Genomic DNA, 12,024 nt, shown 5'->3' with positions numbered 1-12,024 from the left:
CAGTAAGGATGGAGAAGGACTGATTACCACGGTGTAGGCTTGAACATGAGTTCAGTCAAGTCCACTTTTTGTTTTCCTCCACTAGCATCTGCCCAACTGTTCTGAATGGCCTCATTTCTGCCTCACCAGTGGCAGCCCTTAGAGTGGCACAAGATGGACAAGGTCATGGAAACACTGGGGCATGGCACTGATCTGAAAGTGGCACTAAAGCCCACTGTGGAGGGTTCTGGTTACTTGAATAATGTGTAGTGGTGGGAAGGGCAAGGCTCAGGAAGCAATCAATGGTTTGAAAATTAGTTGTTAGAGAAATGCCCAAATTCAGCTGAAATGTTTAGCCGTGGGACATTTCAGCGCCAATATTCAGGATTATACATGTTATGGAGTACATTCTTATGCCCAAAGATTTAATTGACATGGTTTCTTTATACAGGGCACTGTGATTAACCCTAGAGATATCCACAGAATCACATGATTTCATTGGAATGGTGTTGTAATGCAAACTTTGCTCTTATGTATATATGGTTGTGTGACATGTTGTATACACAAAAGGGTTGGATCTTGATAATCGCTATGGCATGACATTCATTTTGTCATTTGCATCCCTCTCCCCCATCTTTCCAGACTGCTTAAGCAGATTTTTTTTTTTTTTTGGTGCCTTTGAATCAGTCTTGGCTCCTGGTGACTACCTGGACAAGTCCCTGCAGTTTTCTTGGCAAGATCAGCAGACTACTGAGACTAATTCAACATTAAGTTCAATCCAATTTTATTTTAAAAAAAATTGTTTTGTATTGATTATCTTACATGATCATTCAGTCATCAAAGGAGGCTTTCCAAGAGCCTTAACAGGGATTTCTTAGAGGTTTAAGTTGTGACTATGTATCTTTGGCTTCAAAGCCTTTCTTGATGGTGGTTAGTTTAGATCTCTTTGAGAGTCATCCAGCTGTTGCTTATATTGTAAATCCTGGACAATTTTCATCACACTTTTTAGCTTACAAGCAGAAAGTCTTAATTATTTGTCCCCTCTGTTGGAAAGAACAGTCCATTGGGGCTCCACAGATTATCCTATTTTCTTTTGGGCACAAATATCTTTATTGTGAGTAGGACTGCCAAGTTTGTGGATAAGGCAGCTCACTTGAGAGCCCGATATATAGAGCAGATTGGAGTATCATGTAGGGGTGACGGTCTTATATGAATCCGGATTATGATATTAGCGTTACATTATTATTTTATAGTAGTATTATACTTTGTACTATCCCATTCTAATATTTTATTGTATCATGGATTTTGTGTATTAGTTATTTGTTTCACCTTTGCTGATGTTTCTTATCCTTGATATGGTTGTAAGACTAATCAATAAAGTTGAAAAGTTGAAAGTTGAAAGTCTTTCTTCTAGAGATCTCAATGTTTCTGTTCCTTTTTTTCCAGCTGATCCAATTCCTTTCTGTGCAACTTGTTTGCCTCCTACTCCTGCTTGTAGTTCTATCATTTCTCATTCATGCTCCATTTATACTCTAAAATGCTTATGGTACATTTTACAAATTGTACTATGCATAATCAGTACCTGGGTATTCACAGTAATAATGACAAAAGAATCTCCACGATTATAATAATAAACATAAATCATATAATAAATCAGCATGGTAGGGATGTGCATTCTGCTCAGGAAGTACCACCTAACAAACATGGGTTGCTCTAAAAAAGACTAATCAGAGCCTAACCAGAGCAGAATCTATCTGAATGGGAGACACCCAGAAATCCCATGGCTGTAGGCTAACCTGGAATGTTAGAAAATATCCCAGAAAAATGTAATGGCAAACTCCTTTTGTGTTATTGTCAAGAAATCTACCCGAATGGGTCTATGTGGTCATGAGGAGTTGAATTTTATTTGAGGGAGAGTTTAATTTTCAGAGGTGATTTACCATACAAGCAGATGACGAAAGGAAGTCAGAGAGCCAGGAGGGTCGGAAAAGAAAATCACCCACAGGATGAGGAAAAGGGGTGCAGAATAGGGAAACCATCTAGGTAAGAGAAAAGAATGAAAATTGCACCATCCATTCTAGACCTATCTTATGATTTTAAGGGTCTAGGATATCATGTTGTTTAGTCGTTAAGTCGTGTCTGACTCTTCATGACCCCATGAACCATATTGCGCCAGGCCTTCCTGTCCTTCACTGCCTCTCTGAGTTGGCTCAGTTTCATGCTCATTGCTTCAGTGATGCTATCTAACCATCTCATCCTCTGCCGTCCCCTTCTCCTTTGGCCTTCCATCTTTCTCAGCATCAGGGTCTTTTCCAAAGAGTCCTCTCTTTGCATTAGGTGACTGAAGTATCTGAGCTTGAGCTTCATTATCAATCCTTCCAATGAGCAGTCAGGGTTGATTTCCTTTAAGATTGACTGGTTTGACCTCCTAGCAGTCCAAGGGACTCTTAAGAGTCTTCTCCAGTACCACAGTTCAAAGGCATCAATTCTTCCTAGGATATCTTATTGCAGGCAAATCAGAGGAATCAATACAGGAACTGACTATCTAGCCAATGGGCCAGGAATGCAGAACCTGAAGCCTTCCAGATGTTCCTGAAATCAAGCACCAGTGGTGAAGGAAGTTGGAAGGACTTTGGTTTCCACATGCCTACCTACAAACAAGTCTTTTTTTATCCTTGCTAGCAATCATTTGATCTTATCTGGTGTTAATTATTTGTAAATGCTGAACTAAATTGGGGTGTGTGTGCCCGCTGATGTTTGCAGAAGTTTTATTCACTGTGAAAATAAGAGACATTTTCTCCCCCCCCCCCCATCTCTTTGATAGGGAGAAAAAGATTTCCAGAAAGTGCCTGCCTGCCTTCCTTCCTTCCTGAAAGACTTCCTCACGTGTCCTAATCTTTCTTCTTTTCTCTTGTTAAAAATATCACCTGACCAGACAATGGTGCAGCTTCCCCTTGGGTCTCCACTTGACTCATTTCAACAAAGAGGAAGCTAGAGGACAAGAGACCTTGTCCTGTTGAGAGTTTCATGGAAGCATTTTCAAAGGGGAGAAGAAAACAGACCTATCTGCCACCAAAGTAGGGTGACTCTCTTACTTCCCACATTCTAATAGGAATGTACACACCCCTTTCTTTCTGTTTGCTTGGTTTCAAATCTGTCTGCCTCTTCATGAAAGGGGCAGATTTAAAGTGGAATAAACCATCTTGCACAGTGCTAATTATTTCCATGTCGGATCACAGAGCCTATCTTGAACATATGACATGAATGGGTCATTGCAAATCTTTCAGTAGATTGATCTTTCCAGCCCATAGATGTCCCCTCAAATACAATGCTATGTAGCTCAAACATCTCTTTGATGGTGACAGAACCAAGAATATGGAAATCATGAGATGTACGGGCATGAGTGAGTCAGCCCAGAGTTCATTAACTTTAATTTTTAAATAGCATAACACCAGAAGCTCTCAGCAGGGAATTCTTTCAGGTGAGTTGAGTCTCATGCAGTTTCTTTAGCGGCTTAAGGATAGTAACTGTCTACTCTGCTTAAAAGGACTGCAAGCACGGTGATGTACACAAATGTTAATAGGATCCCAACCCCCAGAGCTATATGGGCGAAGGAGCGTGCCAACATGGAGTGTCGCCGAGCAGCTGTTCTGTCCCCAATTTTGTTAGCTTGCCGAGTCTGCAGGAAAAAAAGAAAATAATGATGGATTCATGCCAAATAATATTCCACATGCAGGAAGTGTAATACTGAGTATGCCCAAAGAAGCTACTGTACTGTGGGCCAGTGAAAAATTCTGTTGTCATGGGTGGAGAGATTCTTATCAGGAGGGCTTGGCAAAGCAGAAGCCCCCAGTTCCCATCTTTTTAAAGCTTGCTTTGATAGACAAATAGCCGATATGAAACGTTTCTGGTCAAATGATAATTTAAGAGTCAACAGAATCTGACTGAACGCATACCTAAGCATACATTTCTATAAATGGTTGCTCTAATTTTTAAAACATTCATTCTGGGAACTGAAGTTCACCCATCTTAAAATGGCTGAGGTTGAGAAACACTGCTCTAGAGATCAGGGAAGGCTGTTGAGACTTCCAAACTGCTCTAAAGTCTGAAGTATTAACTACTCTTAAAGCCATTGCACTTAACATGAATGCCAACTAAAGCCCCACTGTTTGTTGCACTGTTGTTTTTCCCATAATAGTTCTCATCAGCATAAGACTACATGTAAATTTGTATCACCCTTCCAAAATGAGCTTTAAGCTGGATTTTTGGCTGGGTTTATGGCACCCTCTGAGATTTCCTTGCTGAAGGAGATCTACAAACACTAAACGTCTCTGCAGAACATTTTCCCCAGGATCCCACTCCTAAGTATTATCTCTCTCTCTTACCCTTACTGGGCTCTAATTTCAGTCAGAAAAGACAATGTATGGTAGCCAATCCTCCCTTCCTTCAAGTTTTAAATTGCCTCTTAGCTTAACTTTTTATCTTGGATCTTAGACACCAGTGTTCCCCGTTGCAAATAGCATTGTGTTCTTGTCTCTCTCTCTCTCTCATTCACACACACACACACAGAGCACAAACATTGATGCTCACCTGTATTGAGAAAACCAAGGCAGCGATACCCAGGGGTAGAAAGCAGCAAAGCATGGTGAAGATGGAGTAGGCCAAGAAATCAGGTTCATTAGTTGGCTGGACTGGGGTGATGATTATGGCTTGCTGAGGCTGAACAAACAGGTCTTGGCTTGGTCCTACACCAGGGGAGTTACAAAAAAGTTGGTACGGGGGTGGCATGGCAGAAGGTGCTGTATTATCCATAGGGTATGGAGGTCCGGCAGGATGGTTCAGAACGGGAGTGGAAGGGGGCTCCTTTTCTGAGTATGGTGGTGGATTCATAGCACCGGCCTTTGTGTTTCCTGCTTCTCCTTCTTCCTTACTTCTCCACGCTCCACCACCCCAGTTGCTATTGGATGACTTTCATGGTCCTTTTTCTTCCACCGTCAAACTTTTCTTATGGAACAATGAGAATTTTCTCTGGTTCTTAAACAGAATTATTTCTGAGTGGTTTCCAGTCTTAGGTGGTAAGTGAATAAAATGAGGAATTAGGCAATGAATAACCCAGGTAGACAGAGTAATACTAGGTGTGGCAACTAAGAAAGGGGGATGGCCTTGCTTAACAACTGTAATCTCATTTTTTCTGTGTGATATAGGAACATATACTCACTTTTTTTCAGGGATCCTCTTGCCATCACGTCTAAGTCATTTCTCACCATAGCATTCATCCTTTCACACAGCTCACAATATGGATAAGTAGCTGTCTGGCAGTCTGCTGGGCACAAATGGCCTTTCAAAATGTCTCATCAAAATTAGGAGAGAAAGTGTGTGAATGATTTTTCCAATTATTATGAGGAATGGGAGAAATTCTCCAATAAGTTTTCAAAGGCCTGAGTAGTAACAGCAGCACCCTTGCTATAAAAGCCTGCAGGGAGGAATTATGAGGTCTTTTCTTGGGGTTTTAGGGAATCCATGGAAGACAGGAACCCATGTAGAACACCAGAGAAAAATTATAGGATGAAATTTAGGACATTCATACTATTGGCATGCAAGAACACAAAATGAGTCCTGGTGTGGAATGGTGGTTGAGGTGCTGAACTAGGACTGGGGAAACCCAGGCTGTAGTCTTCCCTCAGCTATAGAAGCTCCCTGGGTGACTTTGGACCAGTCATTCTCAGCCCAATCTGATAAATACAAAATCCCATGGAAGAACACTGAAAGCAAATTCTCTTTCATCAGACTGAATATGAAATGTGAGAAGAAAATGCATATTTTGGTACATACAGTATATGATGGTTTTACAAGTTGCGGCTCTCCATTCTTAAATATTGTCAAAGGGCCTCCATGCTATATGTCATGGTCCCCTTCTCCACTCAAGAAGAAAAATACTAGTGATTCTTTTGATTGTAAGGAGACACACTCACTATAAGATTATTCAGTGATATAATGGGTGCAAAATTATTATTTGAGGGGCTGCTTCTCCCGAGTTGTGTCTACCTATCCCATCAGATCCATCACAAGAGGCATGCTTCAGGTCCTGTCTATTACGGAGTGCCATCTCATGGGGCCCAGGAAGAGAACTTATTCTGTCATGGCACCCCTCTTTGGAATATCATTCCCCTGGTGGTTCAATTGGCCCTGATCTTGTTGGCCTTTCATAAGGCCTTAAAGACATGGTTCTGTCACTGGGCCTGGGGGTCAGGAGGTGGGGCTGAGCTCACAAATTGGCTATGTTAATTGTGACTGTTGGGTTGCTTTTTACCCCAGCTGTTGCTTTGTGTGTGTTGTTTTGCCCTTTCTGTTTTTTATGCTTTTATATTTTTTAACATGGTTGACCGCCTAGTCATGAACTTGAGATGGGCGACCATATGAATTGGAATAATAAAAATCAATCGATCTACAGGAGTTTCACAATATGGCATGGCAAACTGTGATACCCTAAGATGTTTTAACATTTATGGGTGTGCCTTTGTACGCATGCACAGTAGAGACACAATATATAAGAAATGTGGAATTGTTCAGAGAGGAGCTGGGTGCTGAAGCTGCCAGATCCTTGCAGGAATTTGGATCCATTGCTAAATTACTGTTGCCTCCCAAAGGTTTCTCCTTACGTCCAGTGAAATGTCCTTCCTCGTGTGGCAGAACTTCAGGTTTCTGAAGACTGTTCTTCTCTTTCTTCTTTTCCAGGTACAGTGGAACCTCGGTTTACGAACTTAATTCGTTCCGTGACTCTGGTCGCACCCTGAATTGGTCACAACCTGAAGGAATTTCCCCACAAGATTCAATGTAATTACCGTTAATCCATTCTGGCGTGGAGGACAGGGAGGCGGCTATTGCTTGGAGGGAGAGTCCCCCTCCCTACGACCACGTGTCAGGGCCGGAAAATGGCCGCGGACCGTGTCACGGGAGGGAAAATGGCCACGTATCCTGTTCGTACCCTGAGGCGGAGTTCACAAACCGAGGTAAATTTTTGCGGCCGGAGCTGGTCGTAACCTGAAAAGTTCATTAACAGAGGCGTTCGTAACCTGAGGTACCACTGTATAGCTTATCTTTTTCTTCTAATGTTTCCTCTTTGGACTTGATTTTGCCATATACTGATCTTCTCTATTTTTCAGGGGTGGGGAATGCCTTCAAGTCAGTGTTGACTCCTGGTGACTGCCTGGACTAGTCCCTGCAATTTTCCTGGCAAGGTTTTTCGGAAGTGGTTTGCCATTGCCTTCTTCCTGGGGCTGAGAGAAAATGACTGGCCCAAGGTCACCCAGCTGGTTTCATGCCTAAGGCAGGACTAGAACTCACGGTCTCCTGGTTTCTAGCCTGGTGCCTTAACCATTACACCAGGCTGCCTCTCCATCATCTCTATTGCCCTCTCCTAAATGTTTTCCAGGTTGTCTGCAGTCTTAAATTATAGTAACCAATACTCCAGATGATGGTAACAGAATTGGCTCACCCAACATATAGGCCCTAATGTGATTGGCTTGGGCTTAGCAAACTATATAAACTTACACAATATCAGACAGGTGATGCTATCCCATAATGGCTTCTTCAACAAACCATGGTTAAAAGAAACAATGGCCTAGCATGATGAGTGCTCAGTGGCAAGTCAGCAGTAAGCTCCTGAAAGCAATGATTGGGTAAAAAGTAATTTGACAGACTTGCTACTCAGAGGTGTGGGACCTATCTAGAGTTGCAGGGAGGCAACTACCCTGAAGCTTTCACAGCAAAAGGATAATGTTTCAAGAGGTACTGAAATCATGGGTGGTAGGAGCAGAAATAGGCCATCTGTACAATAATTAAACAGGAATGGAAGAAGATAGAAGGTGGCTTCCTACAGGGCTGACGTTTTACTATAGATTTTGAGTGTTAATAAAGTTGGGGTGTCCTTTTCTTTTTGTTCTGGGGTGGCCCCAGTTAAAGTTAATAGCTTCTTAACTCCCAGTAAAATATTAATTGGCATAATCTCTGATGTCATATAATTTGTTGTTCAGTTCAGTTCAGATACAAACCCATATTGCCCGAGCTCTTTAACTGTGGCTTATCAGACCATTTTATGGCTTGGTGTGAGATGTGAACCGTCTGCAAAATTGATAGAGGCGATGACTGACCTGTGAATGTACAATACAACATCATTAACAGATTGATTTACCTTTTATCATGCTCTTTAATAGATTCAGCAAGTGTCTCAACCGACCAGGCAAAGAGCAATGGGCAAAGTCAACTCTGCCATAGCTCTTTGGAAATGGATAAACCATAGAAAGCAACTAATTGACTCTGGCATGCAGCCTATCTTTAAATCCAGCTCTGAAATCCAGGCTCAAGCAGAGGTATCCCTGTAAGGATACCAGAAGCATATCCTACTGTTAGTTGCTGGCCTTGCTTCTACTGGGCGCTCCAGCTGGTAAGAGACTCTCCTTAGATTTACAAAATTCAGTAACAATTCCTCAGAAGCACATGGTTGTCTCCAAGAGGACAGATTGAAAATCTGGCAGCAGTTTTGGTGAGCCAGATCCATATTAACTGAGTCAATTCACATGAGATACTTTAGGATCATCTTCTATTTTCTGTGCTCTGCTTTCAGGAAACCAGTTACCATCAGCTTGATCACTAATGACTTCCACACTCTGTTTGTCCTTTTAGACTGATGTGTGCTTACCTGTAAGGAATCCAAGCTGATCCTCCAAATGATTCTGTGAGTAATTTCATCCGACTCTCCCCAAGTTCTCATGGATTGCCAAAACACATCCCTTCATTCAAATAAACCTATGTTTATGCCATTGGTTTGATTAAGTATTTTTCTGGCTCTTTTATTAGCTCTTCTTTGAGGAAACACAAAACAAACAATGTGGGACATTACTAAATAGTGATCTGCCTAAGAATGGAAATTGTTGGCCAAATGCTACCTCAATATAAGAGTGAGAAACTTGTCCTTTCATTGCTTTCTCCCCATATCTTAGCCTGCCAGCAATGAACTGTGCTTAAAGGAAAAGTTGATTGCAGATTAGCCGGTGATGCCTCTAAATCAGTGTTTCTCAACCTTGGCAGTTTGAAAATGTATGGACTTCAACTCCTAGAATTTCCCAGCCAGCATACATTTTCAAACTGCCAAGGTTGAGAAACACTGCTCTAAATAAATCAGTCCTGCAGCAGGAGAATATGCTTCAAATTCTCTGTTCTCCTCTCTCCTCCACCCAATGATCACCTTCTACTCAAGAAGATCCAATTTTTATTTCCAGATTATGAATCACTACCTCTCTATTCTAAATGATGGGCAATTGGCTAGGAGAAAGGCAGTCATTGGAATTTCTACAAAATTACCCAGGTACAAACTCAATACTCCTTTCAAAATTCATATGCAAAAAAGAACATGTAAAAGAAAGTACACACGGTAGAAAGTATTTCTTAATTCCTTGGGAGCAAAGGAAAAATGAGTAGACATTAGATTTGTTGTTCAGTCGTTAAGTTGTGTCTTCCTTTGTTGTTCAGTCGTTAAGTATGGTCATGAACCATATTGCGCCAGGTCTTCCTGTCCTTCATCGCCTCCCTGAGTTTGCTCAGTTTCATGCTCATTGCTTCATTAGATAGAATTAATCTAATTCCCTAGAGAAGTGGAGTTCCTATGAGTCATCTCATTTTCAGGAAAGTACCGATGAGAAACTCTAGGGACAGTATGTTACTCAAAGTTTGGGCCCCATGGCTTGTTTATAAAGGTCTCCTTGGAAGAAATGTGGGAGCAGTTGATGTTCTGGTGAAACAATGCTTTGTTTCTGAGTCTATGGCTGCTGGAAGGGCACAATAAAATTAATCCATGGCTCCTCTCTACAGGAAGGTTTAGAGCTGGAAAGCAACTGTCACAATGACCTAAAATAGAGAACAAGGCACTGTTCAAGAGATGGCTTTTATTCAGCTATCTGAAACAATATGGGGAGAGGGTATCTCTGTTTGCCAAAGATTGTGTGACATGGAATGGAGGAGGACTGTTTTATTATCATTTATAGGGCACAAATGTGTGCTGTATGTTAGAAACAGTTCCTCTCCATTGACGTCAGAGCAGATTTATAAATCTCCTTCTGTAAATGATATATGTGTGTGCTCACTCAGTGTCCTTTATGTTCTGTTAATTATTAATCAAGCCTATTCTGGCCAACTTATTTCATTTTGGTATGTTCCAAATGATCATCATTCCAGCCTTTCTTAAAAACTGCATGGGTTAACTCTTGTGTTGTCCCTTCCAACTCGCTGATTCAAGGCTATATTCCAATTTCAAAGCAGGGAAGGGAGAAAAAAAACCAAAGTGGCCCCTTAACAAAATCCATAGTTTTCCTTTGGGGGAAATAATAGCTAAGAGGGGAGGGAAAACAAAATATAAGGAGGGCTTTGGCAATTCAAGGGGGCTTCTGAGTTTTCCCAGCTTCTGTGTTGAGGAATTTTTCAGGCTGTGTGTTTATGACTCATGCTGAGGGGGCTTGATCATCAAAGAAGTAGCTGCAGTTGTCTTCTGGAAGGAGACAATAATTTTTCAGAAAGCCACCTAGAGGAGGATAGACACAAATATAAACTTTCATTGTATTTGTTTTTTCTAAAGACAGCTGAAACTTTCAACTCTTCGTTAGTGTGATGAAATCATTTCATTTGGTTTCATCTTGAGTTTTGAGGACACAGGAAAGGAACTTTGGGCTGTCCAGAACCTTGACTGTGAAAAAGGTGTGCCACTCATTTCAGATGATTTCCTCTACCAGCTTAATAGCCAAGGAGGTGTTTGTTCGTTGCCAAAAGTTCTCTGTCTTTATATCTCCAAGTAGGGTAACTATATCTGGCCTGCATAAATCCAGCTGAATGATAGGTGATAGCAACAAACTTGAGTTTCTTCTATCTGTCAGCTGCCACTTAGTAGTCATCTGGACTTTTGCAGGCCAGATATGGTAGCCCTAAAAGCCAGTGACTGGTGCAAGCTGTCATGTACTGAGATGATAGGAGTGGGGATTTGAACTGGGTCACCTCATGAGTCACTTTCATCTGCTCAATTTCTGTGTGCCAGGCTATTAAAATCATAGGAACAGCCTCTTCCATCACTCAGGAATGAGTGGGTAGGAGGGTGATTTGGGGACCCTGATCATTGGCCTTCATAAATGCTACAGTACATGGAAAAATAATTGACTCCCTTATGGAAAGTTCATCTTCAAGAATGCAGCTTTATTCCTCCTCCGCATGTTGGAAATGTGTTAATGTAAACTGAGTTGCATTGCAAAACCTAAACAAAGGCAATCTGTAGAGACTTTGGGTGGGGGGGGGGTCATTGCCAAGGACTCTGATTAACCATTCTGTCCCTGGTCCAAACAAAGAGCAAAAGAGAAGGATCTGGAAATGGCAATGATTTAGCGGCCTGTTTTTCCCCCACCCCAGCTCACTTTTTGTTTTGTTTTTTTCCCTTTACAAGCGAGCTTGAATCACAGAAGGGCTGATCGCAAAGTAAACTATCTTAGAAAGAATTTCAACCACAGCTTCTCTATCCAAGTCTGATGTCACGCTGTGGTTATTTTTTTTACTGATATCAGGAAAAACAATCCTATGGCATTGATTTCTTGATCTGGTCTACCCAGTTTTACAGAAGGTGAAACTACTTTTCTGGCTATAATGATAGAATCTGTCAGCCCTTCAAGGAAGACCAGACCAGGAAACCAAAGTTATGAGTGCTAACATTTATTATAAGGCTGCACTAACAAAATCTTGCAAGTCTGAATGCACTTCCCCCCTCCCTTTATCTTCAAGAGCAGGGTTCCTCAACTTTGGCACCTTTAAGATGGGTGGACTTCAACTCCCAGAATTCCCCAGCCAGCCATGCTGCCTGGGGAATTCTGGGAGTTGAAGTCCACCCATCTTAAAGTTGCTGAGGTTGAGGAACCCTGTTCATGAGAAGTAGGAGGGTCAAGTCTGAGATGCTTTCTCAAATTACATTTCCTCCTGGGCCCAAATTTCTTCTGATGTTGTCTTGGTTGTGGCACT

The 12,024-nt window shown here is 41.7% G+C and overlaps 1 protein-coding gene and 1 long non-coding RNA gene across 2 annotated transcripts; one reads left to right on the top strand and one right to left on the bottom strand.

Annotated features, from left to right (window-relative positions):
* Positions 1 to 665: 665 nt before the first annotated feature.
* Positions 666 to 5,070, bottom strand: LOC107326541 (uncharacterized). The gene is made up of 2 exons (XM_015890712.3): positions 4,570 to 5,070; positions 666 to 3,658 (listed from the first exon to the last, which is right to left on the bottom strand). The coding sequence occupies exons 1-2, from the start codon at positions 4,867 to 4,869 to the stop codon at positions 3,494 to 3,496; spliced, it is 465 nt and encodes a 154-aa protein (XP_015746198.1). The 5' UTR covers positions 4,870 to 5,070; the 3' UTR covers positions 666 to 3,493.
* Positions 5,071 to 6,521: 1,451 nt separating this feature from the next.
* LOC112542576 (uncharacterized) lies at positions 6,522 to 9,805 on the top strand. Its single transcript, XR_003086281.2, has 3 exons — positions 6,522 to 8,422; positions 8,662 to 8,713; positions 9,258 to 9,805. It is a non-coding gene; the product is annotated as an uncharacterized LOC112542576 (long non-coding RNA).
* The last annotated feature ends 2,219 nt before the right edge of the window (positions 9,806 to 12,024 follow it).

Source organism: Python bivittatus, unplaced genomic scaffold (assembly GCF_059951505.1).
Source record: "Python bivittatus isolate LINGU-HERP-01145 unplaced genomic scaffold, Pbiv_v1 ctg000310_np1212, whole genome shotgun sequence".
Taxonomy (NCBI): domain Eukaryota; kingdom Metazoa; phylum Chordata; class Lepidosauria; order Squamata; family Pythonidae; genus Python; species Python bivittatus.
This window is presented reverse-complemented; position numbering and strand designations above follow the sequence as displayed.

What these genes read in the sequence shown, in the direction of transcription:
- LOC107326541 (XM_015890712.3), bottom strand. Translation starts at nt 4,869, where the DNA reads ATGAATCCACCACCATACTCAGAAAAGGAGCCCCCTTCCACTCCCGTT. An exon ending in CCTTGGTTTTCTCAATACAG is followed by an intron (nt 3,659 to 4,569) that starts GTGAGCATCAAT and finishes TTTTTCCTGCAG; the next exon opens with ACTCGGCAAGCTAACAAAAT.